This window comes from Gobius niger (assembly GCF_951799975.1).
Source record: "Gobius niger genome assembly, chromosome: 1".
NCBI lineage: Eukaryota > Metazoa > Chordata > Actinopteri > Gobiiformes > Gobiidae > Gobius > Gobius niger.
In genome coordinates this window covers 27,960,286-27,981,724 of record NC_136852.1, presented here as the reverse complement: position 1 = coordinate 27,981,724, position 21,439 = coordinate 27,960,286, and the positions used below count along the sequence as shown (strand labels likewise).

Below are 21,439 nucleotides of genomic sequence, written 5' to 3'. Positions count from 1 at the left end.
AGAGCCGGTGGAATTGTGCATCGATGGTAAACTGTGGGAATCTGTCTACTCCTGATGCAGCCTCCTGGCCCCAGATAAAGCAGACAAACATGGACGTTGGTAGTGGTAAAATAAATAGCGATCCATTAACCGCTGAAAAAAACAATCAAAGTTGCTGTTCTGCTCCTGCGTCTCCTCCAGTCACTCGTCCACACCCCAAAGTCATTTGCTGAAAAGCATTAGCCGCAGCAGTGGCAGCAGCAGAACTTACTGTACGGAGGTGGAGATGTGCAGTCGTCTGATGCCGGCGGTGGGGAACTGTCTGGAGTTGATGTAGGAGACTTTCCTCAGCGCAGTGTTGATGTGGTCCAGGTCCTCTCCTTCCATCACCAGGATGGACTGGGCCGGGTTAAAGTGGAACTACGGCACAGAGAAAAAGCGAAGTAAGGAGAAAGAATAAATAAGTAAACTTACAGTAAATTAGTTGCGTTGTCAAGTGAAGACTCTCCTAACTTTACTGGAGACTCCTGAATTCAAGTGATGTCCTAACAAAAAGAGGCCCCCAAAGTCAGACGGTGCCACCCTTTCCAACATAACATTTCCATCACAATTATAAATTACATCGGGGTGCCAGGGGGTATCACAGGACACCCCCGGGATAGGATTGGCCACCCCACAGAGAGGAGCTGAGACGGTGCATTGTTGGTCAGTGACACGTTTACGGTACTTCTGCTTGGCTTATACTACCAAATAGGGCTGAAAGATATTGAAGTAACTTGCGATATGCAATACGTCTGTGCAATATTGCGATAACAATATTATTGCAATATATCACTCAACTATTTCAACACAATACATTTAATTCTAATTACAAACACAAACACAAATTGTAAGTAACTCGTTTTTCAGAAGATTGTGTCAAAGCAAGACTTAAAAAGACACACCACATCAGGAGACAAACAAGACTGTAAAATTGAACTAAATTAGGACATGTTTAAAGGGACTAGACAGAATTTGAAATTGTATTTTCCACCCCCTACAGCACTGTCCTAATGTGTAGAATGAGCCCAGACCTATTCACCACAACTGCCACTAAAATCCTGCACTCAAAAAGTGCACCATTGTCATACACGAGCTAAATAGAGAGACTGCAGTTATGCGTAAGACCTGAGGTGGCAGTGGTGAACAACACAAACGACAACTTCCATCTAGTCCCTTTAACTAAAACAGAACTTTTACACATGTATAAGTTCAATGCATTGTTTGTTTTTAGCTGAGTTTTCAACAAAAAAAAAGATTGTCGATCTCAGTCCGATGAAGGCTTTAGTGATGCTGCCATATATTGTAGCTTCTTGCGACACAGATATTGCCTCACCTAATATCGATACGATGTTTTTTACCATATTGTGCAGCCCTACTACCAAACTATGGCAAATATGACAGACTTGCCATGAATAAGCACACACAGAATGTTGAAAAATAATTCTAATAGAGTATTAAAACATTATTTTGTGCACCTCAGCGTGTAATCAATAGACAGTAAGAAGTGTGATGACACAGCTTGAGAACAGTGAAAAGAAGATTTTGCTGTTGTGATTTGATTGGTTTTGTGATGGATCATGGGCTTTAAAAATGTGAAGGACAGTTTGATGCTTTATGTATGAGAACAATCATGGGAGTACAGATTGGAGTACTGCAGGAGTCCAAGAAACTACCAAAGTGAATAGGGTAACACGACATGGCCTAGACAACTCAGCAGCACCTTTTCAGAAACTTATACAGCTCTAAATGATTCATAATGCGTAGCTCAGTTTCCCTAGCCCATTAAAATGTCCCCATATTGAGTGAAGTAAAGTTCCAGATGAACTTTTCTTTGGCAGTCACGTAGCAGACTCCCCGCCAGTGCGCACAAGTGTCTCCTCACAGATCCTGTGTCGTCCTGCTGCGTCTGATGATTTGGGGATTTGAGTCTTTTCTTTAAAGCGGTTTTCCACTCCGTGTCTGCCATTTCCTCAAACTGCGTCTCACCAGCGGGGCAGCGGTATTTGGGCGCTCCATGGGGTCCTAGGGAACACCCCGCACCCCCCGTGTCGTCTCTCCCCCCTCACGCCGCTCGGTCCTGGGGGCTCTTATCTGCTCTGCTGCCTCTCCTGTCTCCCATGATTGTGCTCTGCCAGCACTCCACCTGTTAGGCCTTGTATAAACGCTGCATGGCCCTAATCTTCCCGCGAACCCACCGCGGCGGATGAGAGGCAAGCTGAGGGAGGAAATAGAAATACTCTTAAAAGATAAAGTCCTGGAGAGGTGCTGAGAGGTTTCCCTACCCCCCCAAAAAAGAAGCTTGCCGGAGCTCAAGTAGTTACAGTTGCGGTAGTAGCATTCGTAGTCTGCTGAACTTAAGAATCCAAGAGCTCGCGTAAAATGACTTGCCTTATGGTGATGATGTTGGTTCATCTATTATGTTTTGTCAAATCCAGTTGTAGTAGAAGTCCTCTGTAGCTACATTCCTCTGTTCATTCCAAGCAAACCAGTGAGTTATTTTCCTGCAGTACTCGATCTTTCTGGGCAATCTGCCTGGAAGCTCGAGCCTGTGTGTCCATCGTCGAGGTGGGATTCTCTGGCAAACAGCTTGCCGGAGTCAGCCGCAACGCAGAGCTGCAATTTACCTTATTCAGGGCTCCAGACTAACATTTTATGTTGGTTGCGTCGGTACACCCAAGTATTTTCATTGAGGCTCACCAGGAGATCATTTAGGCTTAAGAAATGTTCCTAAAAACAGGAGTCATTGCCAATTATTATTTCATATCTTTTGCTCGCTCAGTTCATCTTCTGTAGTCATACATGTCAGCTAATAATAAATATTATGTTTCCGTGCATGAGTATCATATGTCCAAGGAATATTGATTGTTTTGTTTTAACCTCACACAGCTCTAAAGGAGTGCAGACTGTTATATGAGCTGTTCAAATTGTGGCTTCTTTTTAAAGCAGTACTAAGTAACTCATGCCCCTAGAGGCCATAAGAGCCACTGCAAGTGTTGTAGCACCTGTTTTTACTCAATAAATGTCCGTGAGAGTTAATACTACGCTGACAGAAAAGACAAAGAGAGAGAGGGATATTGTACATCCAATTACCGGTACACAATGGAGATTCTTTTTTTCACTCAAACTTGACTTTAAATATTGTTTAAGTGGCGCTAGCTTTACCCGTTAGCCTATTAGCTTCTCCTTTGTGATTCTATTAGTGTGTTTTGCGCCCCCGACCCAGAAGCAGTGAAGTTGCAATTGTGTTTTTCTGGCCAGAGACACCAGGGGGAGATTATCATCCCATTAACACTTGTATTACCCCCACAGGGACTAGGAAAAGGATTTATTAAGGTAAACAAGCTACTGCTTTAAAAGGTGCAGAACTCAAGGATGGAGCAGTAAATTGTATTTTACTCCATTTCAATATAATTGATATTTAACAAGTCAGCTATTTATAATTTTTTCTATAAATTATAGAATTCATTGTTGTATTTATTCCATTTATGACTGACAAATAGATATAAAGTAATTGATATAGGTTTACCCATCTGTGATCGGCTCTCTGGGCTCTGCATTGAGACCAAAGGGAACTTTCATTTTTGAGGCTGCTCAGAGGCAGCTGCGTGGCGGCACTGTGGATACTTGCTCGGGGGTCTCTTCCCGGACGATTTACGTGATGTTTTAACCCTGGAAATAAGATTTAACCTGGATCTGGACACCTGGAGACACCTAATAACATGTCTAACTGCCACGTTTTATAATCCTTATAACTGTGATTGTAGTTTTAACTTGGAGTCCCCACCAAAGCAACTTCAGTAGCTAGAAAAGCCCATGTAAAAGGCAATATTTCGGCAATAGTTTATTATTAATACCCGATTACAATGCTACATCTTTTCAAACAGGAAATGCTTCTATCACCAAAGTGCACGGGGCTGAATCAGGTGAATCCTCTTGGGCTAAGACCCTCTTAAGACCAACGTCTGCACTGAAGCGACCTGAACCCCAGACCGACGGTGCTGTCCACACCAAACACCCGCGTCCCAACGTCGACCAAAACCTGGGCCTTTACAAAAAGGAGCTGGAGTATTACCATTATTATCATTAATCGTAAAAATAGTGGAGTAATAGTATATTGTCTATCAAACTTTCCCAACAAGTTTCTCCAGAGTGAAGTCTCTACAGCTACTTCTAAGCCCCCAGTCACATTAAGTAAGTGTTTGGTTAGGACACAGTATGCAATCTCCTTGTAGCTTGAAGCAAAAGTGTCCCGTGGCATGAAAAAACAAATATAAAGTTTTAAACCTTGCCGAAAAGAGTAATAGTAGTTAGTAGAATCAGGTCCCAGGGAAAATTCTCTTCATAGATTGCAAAGGTAGGATTCGCCTGGTGATACCACGACCACTGGACTATTTGAGTATCCCTGTTTGAGAATGCTATGCAAACTGTCAGTGAAATGTTTGCAAAGGCTGCACGGGGAGAAAGCCTGCGACTGAGTGTACAGCAGAGAGAATGAGGAAGGCATCCGCACAGAGCCCGCTCATCTATCTTATCTGCCCTGTCTGCCGCACGGAGCCGGAGATGGATTAGCCGGCCGCTTGTTTTAGGGGGAGGGGGGGCTGTAGTTTCACAAGATCCCACTGGTGAATTAGTTGTACGGGTCCGGAGAAATAGCATCCTCCGTGTCAGATAAAAAATGTTTGGAGGGGATGTGTGTGCGAGCGGAAACCAGACAAGAAGAAATACCCAGCTTTAAAGGGGATGTATGCTTTTTGCCCTCTTGAAGTATTGTGGTTGAAGAGGTTTGTGGAAGAAAAATGCCGATGGGTGCAAGTGTGCGCAGTTCTATTGGTCTTTTGCAGACACGTGATGATCGGCGGCTGCTGTAGGTCGCCACAAGTCGTATAACACCTATGACACAGTGATTGGTGATTAATACAGCGTGGTGTGGTCACTTCCCATTGACCCCATGTATGGCGTCACCCGGGTTGGCCGCATGATGTAATAATAATACAACATTTCATCATCATAACATCCAGGTCTGTTCATCACTATTCACATGGTGTCCTCCGCAGCGAGAAGGTGCTGGGTTTGATTCCCACCTGGACCGGGCCTTTCTGTGTGGAGTTTGCGTGTTCTCCCCGTGTCTGTGTAGGGTTCTTCTGGGCAGAGGCGTAGCTTGTCATAAGGCAAGGCAGGCAGCCGGTATTCAGAAGCCTGCTGTAAACGCTTGATATACACAGTCCTGATGATGTTGGAGATGCAGTTACATCATCTTACCACCAACGCTCCGTGGCGCTGTTTGTCCCCATCCTGCTACATCACGGATCTCCAACCAGTAGCCTCGCCAGGCCTTTCTAGGTAGCTCGCCAAAAAACTTTCTATATCTCTATATGCATGATGATGATTTAGATGCAATTCCTGTTGTTTCTGAACATGCTGAACACAATCTGCAAACAGTTTGGTTAATATTATAAAGTATAAGGACTACAGGGTGAAGTACACCCAAATAGCATTTTACACAAGTGTTTTCTTGTGGTGTAAAAGTAGCTCGCCGGGTAAAAAGGTTGGGCACCCCTGTGCTACATGTGAGTCATGATTCCCTAATGTTAAATTATAATAAGCAGTGGACAGACTTTTTACTCATGGCTCCACCAGATTATATTTCTAAGAGTGAAACCAGTTTATTGTAACACTCTTCATGACCTAAAGAACCTCAGCCTTCTGTTCTGAGGAAAAATTATGCAGAGAACTGCATGATGGGAGATGTAAGGTGACCCGCTCCTGCCCAAATGACGTCCTCTCTCCCAGTGAGCAGTACACCGAGCGGCCACCAGAGGACAATGTGCAAATAAACCAATACATTCAAAAATGGCCGGATGTTTGTATCGCAGTCTCCAGGCCTATCCGCGGAGGAAACCCTATCCAGCGAGGACTGGACAACATAAATTGAAGCTCCAACAAGGACTGGACGTGCTTCTGTGGTCTTGACCCGTCTGCAGAGGGACTCCCATCAGCCCTGGGTCTATCTTCCATGGGAGTGGATCTCTTTTCTCCCATTGGATTTTGGAGTTTTCCCTTGCCATGTACGGGAGTCTAAGGCAATTTCCCATCTGCTGCTGACAGATTATTTGGACATTACCTCTGTTAGACATTTCCTTTTCCTTGACATAACATTTGCGTGAACATTATATTGATTTGTTTTGTTTCATTGTTTTAATGTTGGGTGCAGGCCACTTCTGTTGTGATATTGGCTATACAAAACAATGAATTGATTGATTGATGGATTGATGTTATGGGGCATTAACCAGCGTTGTTGTTAGCATTAGCACATTAGTGATGTGATGTTCGTGATTGACTCGATTCCTTTGACGTGACCTGAACAAACCGTATCTCATTTTTAATCAGAGCCAGATGATGATTATTAGCATGGCCTATAGACAGATAAAAGATTCTTCATATAACTTGTTTGTCTGACAACAAGATACCACGCTCGTAGAAAGCGACAAACACTCCAGTGAATTCAATTCTGGGAACCATTTGCATCACTTGGATCTAGTTCAACATAAAACATAATTGGAACATTTGTTTTTTTCTGCACTTAACCCGACTACTCAAAAAGTTGGTGAGAACAATGAGAATCCATTTGCACATTTCTAAGAAGCCGCCAAAGCGTTCCAGCTGCTTTCACAGTTACTTTGTTTTGATACACAGACAAGTAGCACAAAGAGTGACAAATGAGCATTATTATGGCGCTTTGTAGTGCGAGATTTCTAATTGTTTGTATGTTTTACTCATTCCGTTGGCGTTCGATCTCGCAGGGTGTTGCAGAGTAGGTAAGTTCAAAATCAAAGCTTCTTATGACTCATGTAGAGGGAAAAAGCAGCAATGCCAGTCTGTGTAATTACTATTATTTTCTTGTTTTACGTTCATCCAACCCATTAATGCAATCACAGGTGAAAATAACTCATGCAACTTTGTAATTGCATGTGCTAGATGTCACCACGTACTGCCCGCTTTGCTCAGTGTTACCTTGATGCTCTTGTCCAGGCTCTCCAGGCTGTGGATGTCCAGCCCCTCCTTGCAGGCCTGCAGACAGGAGATGACCTTCTGCGTCTCAATGTGGCCCGGGCGGATAGTGAGGCCCGACAGGCTGCCTCTGAAGTACTGGGTGAACCTCGGCTTCGTCACCTCCCCTCCTGCACACAGACGGAGAAGCAGGAGAAGCCACGGTTAAAAGGTGGGACACGAGTTTCTGCAGGATTTACAGAAGTTACAACTTTAAGAAGTGTTCAGGGTTTATTTACAGTGCGACTTGTGGTGTGTAAATGAAGCAGCGGTGGGCATGACGTAGGTGGAAGACGGATTGTTGTGCATCAAAGCAAATGGACATTCATGACGGACCAGATGAGTGAGAATGATCGCATGAACGGTTGTAAGGGCAAGAGCTACTGATCGACAAGAAAGAGTCAAGGAGACGACGAGTGTAATATCCTACTTGTTCTTTGTATTGAAGATGGGCTGTGAATGTGCCGCAGTTGCACTTACTCCTTTGACATGAAGCACAGTATTTGCTCTGCTATCTGTGGCGTGATGGATTCTGTCAGCAATTGCCAGGTGTTAAAGTGACAGTAGGATAGTGCGCGCTGATTTAGCACACCTCGAGTAGAAACCTTTGACAGTATACGTATACATAAAAAAATGTACAATAATAATTTAGTCTATTCAATAGAAATGATCATGTTTTATAAAACAATAAATATCATTGACTGCACAGAGTAAATACTACTTTAAGTAGTACATTTTAACCAATACATAAACATTTCCTTTCAAAGTACTTGTTTTGTAGACCCCAATTTGGGAACCACCGCATTACAGTATTACTACTTGCTTATCAGTCAAAGGAGTTGATCTATGGAACGGTTTACCTTTTCAACTTAAGCCTTGGGCTCCAAAACTATCAAAGCATTTAAGAAAATGCATGTTAAACATTGTGGAGAAGTACAGAACACTTGAATGAAGATCATTAGAAAATAAGTTGATGCATAGCATAATTTTGATTGTTGAAGTTTAAGTTTTGTGCTTATGTGTTTCCATCGTCCCCTCCTGGAACCGCCACCTTCACGTGGTGAAGGTTTGAGCACCTGGATCCTAGGAGCTCTGTTGTCGGGGGCTTCGTGCCCCTGGTACGGTCTCCCATGGCAAACAGGTCCTAGGTGACGGGTCAGACAAAGAGCGGTTCAGAAGTCCCTTACGTAAGTCCCTGGGCCAACAGGCCCAGTGAGAACCATGAGGCCGTCCTTCTGTGGACCCACCACCTGCAGGAGGAGCCATAGGGGCTGGTGCAGTGTGATACGACCCGGAAACAGAGAAGTGGAAGAAAATGAATGGATGGATGTTTCCATCATTGGTATAAGATAAACTGTATAATGTGTCATCTTTGGACACAGAGTCACAGTTGTAAAAGGGGTTAGGCAGAATAAGTCTTGACAGCCTTCAGCCTAAACCTCTTTTGGTCAGGCATCATTTAGCACTTCAATTCTTAATGTAAAAGTTTTTTCTTATTGTATAAGATCTTTGGAAAACATGTGACATAAGATCTAAATGTTCATAATGACTGAAGAAAATATACTACTACTACTACTACTACTACTACTACTACTACTACTACTACTACTACTACTGTCAACTGTAAAAGGACAAGGCAGTAGTTGTAAATATCCTAGACAGTGGTTCAACTTTGGAAGCATCTACTTTAATAACGTCTGGCTCCGCTCCCTTTATCAGTGCCCAGTATCCTCCCAGTATCCTCTCATTAGCAGTGCTCGTGTCTGCTGGTGGCTGTAATTGGCCTGATAAGATTCATGTTTGTGTCTGTATTGTGTGACTAAGCAGTTTTTTTTTTGTTTCAGTGATCCATGCGTCCTCAGACTAAACAAAGGTAAACCACAGCCCCATTTGTGCACTGTGTCCTCTGGTCCGCTGAAAGGCCATGTCTGCGCACACTCATTAGCTGAAAGGTTACCGCTCCGGAGCCAGAACCTCACCTTTTCAGTGCTTACTCTGCCGCTAGACTTCGCCACTAAATTTTGGCTGTCCCCCACCACAAAGTAAAGATCATTTATAATCATTCATTGCACATCAAGAGTCGAGAGAATGCTTGTTTTCTTATCCAAAAGTATTGTCGCCAGTAGCTATTTGATGTTTTCCTGTGACAGTTGTATTATTTAAAAGGGACTCGGTGACTATATTTTGACAGAGATGCAATTTTATTCCTAACAACCAAATTTAACTCACTATTTTTCATTATCCAGTTTGTACAAAGTTTGATATTGAGGTTAATGCAATACCTGAATGCAGGAATGACTTTAATTTGGGAAGACAAACAAATTAAGTTTTAAAATTAATGACAAGTTGAGATACAATGGATTTAATGATAATATATTTATTGTGTCTTAAAGGCTCGGTGAGAACATTTTGATGAACTGGATCAACTACAGTGTTTTGGAAAGAGTTCAGTAGAGAGAGGAGGTCCGGTTTAGGAACAGAGAAAGCCCTTCAGGTCATTTATCAAGTGCACTCGAGTGTCCCGGTTATTATGAGGAGTTTTTAATATTCCAGTTTTGTCTTTGATCATGTAAATGCAGTTTCTCAATGATAGAAACCTGCCCATGCATCGTTAATCGTAAACAAACATGGCGCCGGCGAGTCCAAAGAGCTCCTGTTTCTGGAGACAGGAAGATACTGAGTTTTTATTTTAACAATGAACGAACTGAGAGCAGTGAATATTTTAGATGGAAAGCAGCATAGTAATGCGGATTTACAGAATGTAAAACTGTCACCCATCGTGAAGGCGGTGTTCATGAGGAAAAAAAAAAAAAGAGGGATCACTCTCTCCCTCCAGTCCCGACTTCGAACCTTCGCTGGTTCGCATCGGCCAAAGACAGACCTAGTAAAGGAATGAATTACCCACAATCCTCCGCCTCTGCCATCTGCCACAGCTCAGGATGTGTAGTGGTTAAGCAAAACATTTAGCCCAAAGTGGGCGTTCAGAAGAACAAGCCCTGCAATAAGCCACAGTGGTCGCAAGTTTATGATTTTAATATTTTCGTTGTGTTAAAAAGTTATTTAAATGCTCCTTCACAGATGTAGCCTCAATACGAGAAGCCGGGATCCTTTATTTGATCGTAAACAGGGGATTTCAGTTTCCCCATTTCTGAGATACATATAAACACCATAAACTGCCATGACCGGAATATGGTTAATAACCAGGATGTTCGATTGCGTGTAAACACATTCCGTGTGGAAAGGCAGGTGAAGTGTATTGCTCAAAGAAACAGATCAAACCACTAACCTTTGAACTGAACATTGTATTTGCATATTCTCGAAATTACAAATTCCTACTAATATATCCAGTATTTGACAGTTCATTAAGAATTTACCAACTAGGAAATCTTCATAACAGTTTTGACTTCAAAGGAGAAACTTTTCAACTGACTGCCCGCACTCTGATCAGCTTCAATTGCACACTTTATAACTCAGTCCTCCCTTATGGTTCAAACACAAACTTTGCTCCGGTCCCAAATATGAAAAGTTCAAAAAGCTCCAAATGACACCACGCCCTGTTCGCTTAGATGGTGAGTGTAGCAGAAAATTAAAGTCAGCCTTAAAAGCATGTGTACACTGCTGAATGTGAGCTCCCAGCTGAGAACCACTTGATGAACTGAACCTTCCACAGACAAGAACTAAGGAACTAATGGAAGTGGAACTACACTGCGCTCCAACATTCAATACTGTTGAAAATACTGTAAAGGAGAATCTATTGCTTGTAGTGCAAGGCTGCTAGAGGGAGGGAGGGGGCGAAATCTGGTTGCCCCCCATGTCAACGATGGACTTGGTTACAGACACATTGAAGTTGGTGACTAGATTCATGTCAACAACGGAATGGGTTATACACATTAAAGTTTGTGTACACTCTTAATTTGAAAGGAAGCCAGCAGGAATTTAATTGACGAGTTTAAAGATAAAGAATGAATCCTGAATATTTCATTAGATCTACTGTCATTTATTTCTGTGTATTAATTACTTGAATAAAACAAACAAACAAAAAGCTTAATGGCCTCCTGAGTGCAGTGGCATTTTTTGTTTTGGAATGGCCTGGGGGTGGCACCAGGACCAGGGAACAATCAAGAATCTCAGTCAACAACAGCAGCTGCACCTTCCCTAATACGGACAGAAAACTACTCTGGGTCTTTCCCTGCTGCCAGGCCAATACTTTCCTGCCGAGTCAAACTTCAGCTCACTCCGTGACAGTGACGGCTGGTGTCTCTGCTTCCACATTTGAGCCAGTATCTCTGACAGCAAGTGAACATTTTAGCTGAGGCGAGAAAAATGTGGGTGATTTTGACAAGCACCAACATGTAATGGCTGGAGAGGACTGGGCCAGAGCACCTCCAAAACTGCAGCTCTTGTGGGGTGTTATTCCAAGTTTGCAGTGGTCAGTGTCTGTCAAAAAAGAAAGGGCCTAAGGAAGGAACAGTAGTGAACCCACGGCATCAATAATCTCTCCTCTCATTCTTTTCCTTCCTTCTCCTCTCCCTATTCCTTCCTGACAGATCCAATCTTTCTGTGGTTTGAAGAAACCATTAAGGTCCAAGGGAAAGAGAGAGAGAGTAGACCGGGCATGATGCATTTTATATACAATTGCTTTTTTTTCACATGCTTGCTGTATTCAAATGGGTCAAATGAAAACACTGGATACACATGTTTATAATGAGAATGTTGTTCTTGGCTGGACTGCCGATGTTCTTTTGGGACGGTCAGAGCAGATGCAAGATCTGTCACACTTCAAACCACAGCGGCCCACAGTGGAAACAACTTCACCTACTGAAGCATGGATAAATATTAGGCTGCAATCACACCACTCCTCCACTATGCCCCTGTGTTTGCACGCTTTGTTGTCTCATGGTTCCCAAATTACTCTAATCAGCACTTCCACTGTATTAACACTTCCGGTAGAGCGTGAAGTCTGTTCATTAAGCAGAGCACGAGGTTCGCCACCAAACTCTGATGTACAGTAGATTGATTTGTGCAAAATGTCCGATATTTGCACCAATAAGTCAGCACTGCACTGTTTCACTGTGCGGCGTAAAACAATGCTGTTTCATGCTGGGTTTACACACAGGCACGATGTGCTACGAATGGCATTTTTTCCGACATTCCTGACCCTCGCAGCATGACTTGACGCACCTTAATGGGATTCTTAAAAGAACGCATCAGCTCGTGATGAGCAGTGGCGCTTCGTAATTCAGCGTGAGAGCATCGGAACAGCATTCGTAGTGCAGAATCACCGTTTTCACGCACAAAATACGCACATGTGAAACAAGCGGCGAGTGCCTGTTGTTGTGGAGGGTTTTTATGCTTAATCTGTGGAGTAAAGTCAGCCCTTGATGTGCTGCTATTGCACTGACTTATTCGACATGAAGCACGTGCGTTTGTTGCTATTGTGTTTGTCGCTATTGTGTTTGTCTTGATAGATTCAGTCTGCGTTTGCCCGTGTTAGCAGTCTGCCCGTGTTAGCAGTCTGCCCGTGTTAGCAGTCTGCCCGTGTTAGCAGTCTGCCCGTGTTAGCAGTCTGCCCGTGTTAGCAGTCTGCCCGTGTTAGCAGTCTGCGTTTGCCCTGTGAAAAACTTTTATTCTTATTTTATTCTACAGTATATGGACAGGCCCGACGCTGAGCTGGTCTACTTGCTTTTTGTTTAACCTGATTTGGCAAGAGCCCAATGAGTCAGGGGAGAGTAAGGCGGAGCAAGACGTCCCTGCTCCGCCTTTAACCCAGTGTGTGCGGCAGGAGGTCTTGTCCACATTCGCCCAATTCTTGACAGATTTCTGACAGAAGGCGCAGGATGCATATTCGTGACCATGTGTAATAATTCATGGCATTAATCGTAACAGGTCGCAACAGTTTGTGGCGGCGCGTGAAACCTGTACCCCGAATCATCAAATGCCACTCACATTCGTGATCCTCAGCCACATGTGGATTCATATTTGTGACTTGCCGTTTTATGCGTACTAGACTTCTGTTCTGAGAGAAAAGAGGTGCATGTCGGGAGTTGTCAGGTGACTCGTCCTCCTGCTCCTCATTGTCCTCTCTTTCCAGACAGTCTGGAAATAGAAAGCTTTTGGTTTCCATTGAGATGATTTACTATGGTTGTGGGAATTCTATTCTCACTCTTTTTTCCCCCTATCGGGTTTTGAATAGCTGCTTCACAAGTCGTTTGAATCTTTGATACAGAGCTTTCTGTGGAATGATACAGTATAAAATGCAGCACTAAAGCTCCGATTTATGAAGTTAATGCTGGTATGCTTCGAATTTTTACAAATAGAAAAAAATAGCCCATAGACAGTAGCATTAATCTCTTGTTTTTTCTTGGGTGCAGGGGTGGGCCGGGCCGGACCAAAAAGTCCAAGGTCAAATTATTATTATTTTTTTGCCAATCCAGCCCTGATGTGCTATTAGCTATACCAAGATCAAATTTGGTTTAAGCTGGGTCTTAAAAGGGTAAATCAGATCTCAGTTGAACTAAATGATGTCTAAACCAGAAAGACACCATTCAAACTTAATGGTGTCTTTAAGTTTCATTCAGGTATATTTAAACTATAACCTGAAAACCCAGAAATTGTATAAACCAATAGTTCTCAAGTCATATGGCTTTAGGACCCACTATTACACAGGATGACAATCTGTGACCCAAATGAAAATGTAATTTGTCATGTATTGTATAAAATATTGTATTTTCCACTCAGGTTTTTATTGAAAAAAATGATAAGATAATTAATTCCATGCAGTTTCAGATGGAACATATTGAAAAAGTTTTCAATGGAGTAGGCTCAAGACAAACTGAAAATGGTTCCACGTGAAACCAAATCGTGCATCTTTCTAACCAATATCTCAGTCCATTCTTTGCTGTGCTTCATCTTCAACATAAGAAAAGAAGTAAGAAGAAAAAAAAAAAAACACAATTGAGTTTCTGGCTCTGGTTTCTTATCAAATATATAGCCAGAGTCGCACACTGGAGCGTTTGTGGATAAGATCAGAAAATGATGGGAGTAAATTGAATTCTGTGCAGCTGGGGTCAGGAGTCTGATAGCGCTGATTGGGCCGGTGAAAGTCTATGGACCGTGAAATTATAACATGCTTTTTAATTAAATATGACAACGAAATCACTGTAACCGATGACCATGTGGCTTTATGTGCAAATGACAGCCCTTATTATTGTCTCCGCCGTGCCACGGGTGCAGTTGAAGCTTCGTGTTAAATATACTGGTTTAACAGCGACTTTTTATTTGATTTTCCATTTGGCTGCTCTCGTCTGTGTCCACTGAAAACATGTACAAAAGGGCCAGGTTGAATGAGAGTGTGTTTGAGAGTGTGCGAGTGGGGGGAAAAACAGATGGAAATTGGCCATGGCTACAATCCGGTGTGGTGTGTTTACATGCATGAGTCCCAGCAGGTGTGTTCATCAGTATGCACTGTCCGGACCAAATCAACATATTCTCTTTTCACATGGCGCTGTCGAACGCAACACTGCCAAGTTATTGCTCTTTGTGTATGAAAACAATCTCTATTCTTTCTCTGTGTTTTTCGGAATTGGTGTTTTCTCCTCTGTAAGATCAATAAACCTTTTCGGCTTGTTCTTACCAGAGGCTGCTCTTGACAGGACAGCAGCCATCAGACCTCCTTATGCTACTACAATATAGACATCAAATCATGTTCACTTATTATTTGAGCGTGGGATTCTGACTTCACTCTCTCAAAACAGCAACAGACACCCAGCTGGGCCTCTCAACATGGGGAGAGTGTTGCCACTGCTCCTCTGCCTGCGCCCAGGATTCCACACATGAGCCCGATGACCAAACCTCGGCAAACATTCAGGTATAAAACATATAGCGCTCGTGCTTCACAGCGAGGTCTCGACGGGGCCTTTCTGTGTAGTTTGCATGTTTTTCATGCGTGCGTTTCGTACGGGAGATGTGCACACCCAGGAACCTAGTGCTGGTCACCCTCTCCACTGCAGCACCGTTGATTGTTAGAGGAGCATGCTGGACCCACCAGTGTTAATTTCGTGGACTAAAATATTTAGTCTTAATTTTAGTCAAAGTGATAATTTTGACGACTTAAATTGGACTAAAACTAAATTAAAAGTTGTTCATGACACTAAAACTGTGACTAAAATGTCCAGATATTTTAGTCGACTAAAATAAGACTAAATAAAAATGAAAAGGAGAGACTAAAATCATCCAAACTTGTATTGACCGTCTGAAAGAGCCTCAGATCATGTAAATTCTCTGCCAAAGGATCAGCTCTGAGCTTTGTTCATGTGGAGCAGCTCCATGAAGCAGAGGAACAACATTAAATATGATTATAATGAATATTATCAATGCAAAGTCGACTAAATTAGTCTTAAATTTAGTCGACTAAATTTACTTGCAATTTTAGTCGACTAAAACTAGACTAAAATTGAGACGATTTGTTTGACTAAATCTCGACTAAAATTAAATTCCATTTTAGTCAAAAGACTAAGACTAAAACTAAATTAAAATATGTTGTCAAAATTAACACTGGGACCCACGCTCTTACAGTGAGAGGAAAAAATAAGTGAACCCTTTGGAATTACATATATTTCTGTCTAAAATGGTCATAAAATTTGGTCTAATTTTAATTAAAATCACAAGTATGATCAATCATATTATATTGGCCACAACATGTAAACATTCGCAGCGATAACTTCATCCAGACGTTTCCTGTAGTTGCAGATTATGTGCAGGATGAATCTTGGACCACTCCTCTTTACAGCGAGATTCCTGAGATTTCTGGTGTGAATGGCTTTCTTGAGGTCATGCCACAGCATCTCGATGGGGTTTAGGTCAAGGGGTGTATTTTATTCTCCTGAAACCATTCTGAAGTGAATCTGAAGTACTTTAGGTTATTGTCTTGTTGGAGCACCCATCCTCCTTCGAGCTTCAACTGTTGGACAGTTGGCCTCAACTTTTTTTTCAAAATATCTTGATAAACTTGTGAATTCATTTTTCTATGGACAACAGCCCGTTGTCCAGGCCCTGAGGCAGCAGAGCACCTCCACACCATGATGCTCCTGCACCAAACTTCACAGTGGGGACAAGGCTCTGATGTTGGTGCAGTTCCATTTTTAGTGGGTGTAAGTAGGTGATGGCAAACACCATATTGCAGATGGTTTGTCTCAAGTGAGGATCGAACTGGCGACGTGTGCAGTTTCATAATATTCCCCCAAAAGAAACGCCTCTGTTCAGGCAAAACACTTTAGACCATCTGCTCCGAGTCCGGTTTCAAAGTCAAAACCAATCTGGGTGTGATTTTTGAAGCTGCAATCCCTGCACCGAGCAGTCATGAAACAAAATGAAAATCTGAAGAAGAAAAAAAAAAAGGATTATTGTGCACCAGATTTGTGAATATTTATACAATAAAAAGCAGATTATCTTGGTTCTATCCAAGAAAATTAAAGTCTGATTTAGAGAACATCAGAAATTGCAGCTTTCGCTCCTTCAAAACGAAGGCAAAATGTTGAAAATAGTTCCATGAAATCAATGCTTTGCTTATTGCTTAAGAAATTGTTGTCACTGATTGCCAATAGTATTTATTTATTTATCCATCAAGCCGTTTGTCTGCTTTTCCATTTCCCACATTTTACTCATTTTCAAGCACGTCTGTCTATTGATATTTAAACATGGCATACATACTGTATATTAAGTGGAAAGAATTAGAAAGTTCATCAAGTCAAGTCAGGTCTTTTAGCTTTTCCATCTACAGTTTGTGCATTGTTAATACATTTAGCAAAAACAACCCTGGCAGCTCTTTCACGAAGGTTGTGCAAAAGTCGAGCAAAGAAACAGGCGCCTATTGATTGGATTCTTGGTACTGCGGCTACAAGCAAGATGGAGAGTTCACACTGCTACAAGTCTTATTTACCAAACTTTATGTCGGCTTCCTTTTCCTCCCTGGTTACTTGTTAATATATAAAGAAACAGAGTTGTTAGGCTAGTGGTTGGCTAGAACAAATCGTCACTCAACAACTTTTATTTGTTTTCCTTCGGTTGTTGCTGTTTTTATCTGCCGCCCTATTCGCAGTTTTCACTAATGTAAACTGTCACACTAAAGTCTGCTCAGCTCTTTGCTGTCAGGTGGGACAACCGGGTTTATTTCAACCACGGTGCATGTTCCGCACACACGCAAAAGCCTGAAATGCTGACAGATGTTTACTGTGAATAGCTTACGGGACTAACAGAACCTAGTCTCCTTGAAACTGAGAGATTTGTGCATGTGTGTGTGAATGCTTGAATGTTTCTGTGCGGGAATGGGTCTTAAACGTGTCATTTTTAAGCTTTAGAGCTAGATATCTGTCCATGGAAAGCTGTGCTATAGAAATGCGATGGTACAGTGGCTTGGATGGTAGAGCGGGTCGAAGGTTGGCGGTTGTGCAGACCGTCGTTTTGTCCTTTTGTCAAGACACATACCTAGCCACTCACCGAGGACTTCATTTGTATAGTGCCTTTCACAGACAAGGTCACAAAGCACTTTACGTGGGATGATATACATTCACCCCATACATACGACGACATACGATATTAATGCACAGGTGTCCCTCTTTAATGAAGGACTTTTGCTTTACCTTCGGAGTGCCTCAGATTTTCACCCACCCTACACACTTTTTGTAAGGGCTTCAGCCTTTTTTGTCATTGCACTGTTTTTGTCCTTGAAGAGCACCCGTTGTTGTTTTTACTCATACACAGTACGACCCAGTGCCCTTTTGCTATTTTTCAGCTAAAATAATTCACAAACATGAACGGGTGCGGGGAGAATTTGCAAACTCCACAGAAAGGTCCCAACCATCTCAGGGATCGAACTCAGAAAACCCTTTGCCGATGACTGACGAATTGGCAGCCTCGCTTCCGTCCGTCTATCCCAGGGCAGTTGTGGCTAGTATAGCAGATTACGACCACCAAGTGTGGAATGAATTGATGGAATAAAGACAGTGTAGCGTTTGAGAACCCTGTCAACTCAGGCTAGTTCAGTGCAATACAAGAGTAAGCCTTTATTATCATTTTCAGCTGCTTTATGGAGGTTTACATGAACCAATCAGGCTTTTGGTGACTTCGACTTATTTGGTTAGAAATAATATGACCAAATATAAGGTTAACATGTTCAAATCAAATATTGGCTTATGGAGAACAAGACTGAAAGGTCTCACTCTTGCTGATCTAAATGCTTTAAACTAAAATCCCAGCGTCTTGTGCATGCTACACACCACACTTTCAGCCAACCCTCTACTTAATCTTTACAAGTAACACACAAAAAACTACTAAAGAAGTAAGACAGCTGATCATTAGCTTGGGAAGATGGTGGATAACAGCTTTTAAACAAAATGTTTTTAAACAAATCAATCTCTGTGACCATGTATTAAGCCAGAAATGGCCTTTATCGTCCATTCAGAGGCCTTTTCTGTCCCCTAAAAGACTACTCAGTATCACTGAAAGCAATGGGAGATGGAGAGTGTCTTTAAATAAAAGCCAGTGTGAAAGACCTGTCTGTGAGCACAATCGTATCATCGGTTCTATCCAAGCACCACTGAGTGAGCTCTCTCATTCATGACATCAACCATATTCGTTAGACCTCAAAGAATGAAAAGAACTGGGCGCTCATCGAGGAGCAAGTGGTAAATATAGCAGACATAGGGATGATTTCAGTTATGGACAGTTGTGCTTGATTAGGTTTTAGTTTGTCAAAATTGCATCAGAATACCGCCATGCCGTCTTTGCTCTGCACAATCCCGTCAGACCTGGGAAGCGAAGCAGGGAACGTCTTCGAGTGTCCAGAAAAGCGCTATATAAAACCAATGCATTATTATTAATACATCATTGACTTTTGTCCTGTCCTTGACTTTAAAGCTAACCCCAAAGGGGCGCAACTGTCAACCCAGTCTGTTCCATTCCCTTTCTATGGATGGTGAATCTGCGGCTGTTGTGTCGGCAATCAACAGATTTTAAAATGGACTTTAAAAGGCGCAGTATAAATATTGATATTTGTGTGTATTTAAAGGAATAGGCCACCGTTTTTACATACCAAGATATGTTCTTACCTAACCTTAGTCGAGTTAATATATACCCGTCTGGTCTTTGTCCGTGCGCTCTGCCACGCAAACGGAGCACATACGCAGCCTCTCCCACATGTCATATAGCTCCAAAAAAGCTCACGATAGAAGCTACCAAGCTCTTCCACGTGTTCCCTATTTAAATAAAGTTACGTGAAGTGTTTTCATGCGAAGTATATTTACACAGAAATGTAACATGTCGATTTTATAAGCAGATAAAAAGGGGGACTATAATGTGAGGCGTAATGATACGAGGAGCAAAATGTCCGCGCAGTAACTCCTAAAGACTTCCCCCGCTCACTTCCGTCAATAGAAGCTTTTGGAGCTATATGACATGTGGGAGAGGCTGCGTATGTGCTCCGTTTGCGTGACAGAGCGCACGGACAAAGACCAGACGGGTATATATTAACTGGTCTAAAGTTAGGTAAGAACATATCTTGGTATGTAAAAACGGTGGCCTATTCCTTTAACCTTGTAATGACCGAGCAGCTGTACGAGTGGTCAACATGGCGCTTTTAATTTCCATCTCAGTGGCCTCTATAACGCTCCAGGACCAATTGTTTTGTATAGGTTTTCTGGCAAGAGGATCCGCCAGCAGTGGAAACCTACAAAACCATCCTGGAGCGTCTAATTCTATTCTATTCTATTCTATTCTATTCTAGATCATGACACACTTCTCTTGCTTCTCTGACGGCAGGTGAACATGGGCCTGTAGATACACTCCTGTCACTGCATTGATTGAACGGATCAGTTGGTGGATGCGCAGACACAAAGAGATAGTTCTATGAGTCACCTTGAGTCTCTCTCTCTCTCTCTCTCTCTCTCTCTCTACAACTGGAAAAATCAGGTTAGAAATCTAGGAGTAATCATGGACTCAAACCTGAACTTAAACAGCCACATCACATTCCCAGAGTCAATAATAAACACGGGGAGGCTGTGGTTCAGTTTCACGCAGCTAAAATCTGGAACAGTCCTCATGAGGATGTGAGACAGGCCTCAACTCTGGCAATGTTCAAATCCAGGCTGAAAACAGTTCTTTTCACCTGTGCACATGACAACTGAAAGTATTTCATCTGCACTCTTTGTGTTTACTGTATTTAGTTAATTACATTTTACATTGATGGATTTAAGGCAACTTTCCCTGCCTTACAGTTGTTCTTGTTCTTCTAATTTGTAGGACGCGCTTCCTGAAATTTAGCCCACACCTTTGCCAAAACACTGCATACAATTTCACTCATTACTAATTCACAAAGCATCGCCCATATTCGCAAAATACATAGTGTGAGCTAAAGTTTATTTAGCGTCTTCCATCGAGAGATTCATCCGTTTGCAGATGGATAAAGTGCTGAAACAAAAATCCTCTCAGGAACTCTAAGTATATTTACCTTAGTAATAGGCTTGTCTAACTCGAGATATAAATTGAACACAGGCAAGTTTCCCCCGACTTGATCACACTCCCGATCTCACTGGTGGCCCATACAGCAGATCGTTTGTCTAAGTGCTCTGACTCAAAGCTGTTCATTCCGGACCAAAGAACTACCGCTGCTTCATAACATCAGCCGGCTAATATTCCTCAAGTGGCTTCATCCAACGCACACTTTCATCTTTTGTTTGATTTCGAGCGGTCAAGAGGAACTTCGCCATTATGTATCTGGGGCCTTTCTTTGGTCCTGTTTTATACCCAAACGAAGTGCTCGTGTTTAAGAGATCCCCTTCACTCCGGCCCTTTTCATCTGCTCTCAGCCTGTGGTCGCAATCACAAAATCAAACCAATCTTCAGCCGAGTTTGGCCTGTGCCTTCGTGAAATTAGATGGAAAAACAAAATGGTGAAGTGGGGGACTTGATTTATGCGTAGTTAGGCCACCGAAAGCAGTGTATTCTAATGAACCGGATCTGAATTTGCAAAAAGGATGATTAATTCCACATTTTTATTATGACTTTTCTCCGCATGTTCGTTCGGCTTCTTTGTCCTACCTGGGTTTAAGAGCTTACACTTTATACCTGGTTTTGGGTGAGTTTTAGGATTTTTTCTTCCCTGGAAGTCAATGGACCCGATATTCGGAGAGAGAAGTTTGAGAACCAGTGCAGGAAACTGGGGTTTGTGCTAAAAAAGTGTTTACTAGCGTTATAATTATATATCAAGGCTTTCGAGAAAATTAAACAAACTTGTCCTAACCCTCATAAAGAAGATAAGACGGGAATTGTAATTCTGATGAGGACATAGTCAAAGCAGTTTTTAGAGAGCAAAATGAAA

General features: G+C 42.3%; 1 protein-coding gene across 1 annotated transcript in view; it reads right to left on the bottom strand.

The window, feature by feature from the left end:
• LOC306965053 (calsyntenin-2-like) overlaps positions 1-21,439 on the bottom strand; it is a 526,930-nt gene that overhangs the window by 35,860 nt on the left and 469,631 nt on the right. The window contains exons 10-11 of the mRNA XM_079559275.1: positions 7,033-7,199; positions 251-399 (exon numbers count right to left, since the gene is read on the bottom strand). Of these exons, the coding sequence (XP_079415401.1) occupies positions 251-399; positions 7,033-7,199 (316 nt within the window). The remainder of the gene's footprint in view (positions 1-250; positions 400-7,032; positions 7,200-21,439) is intronic.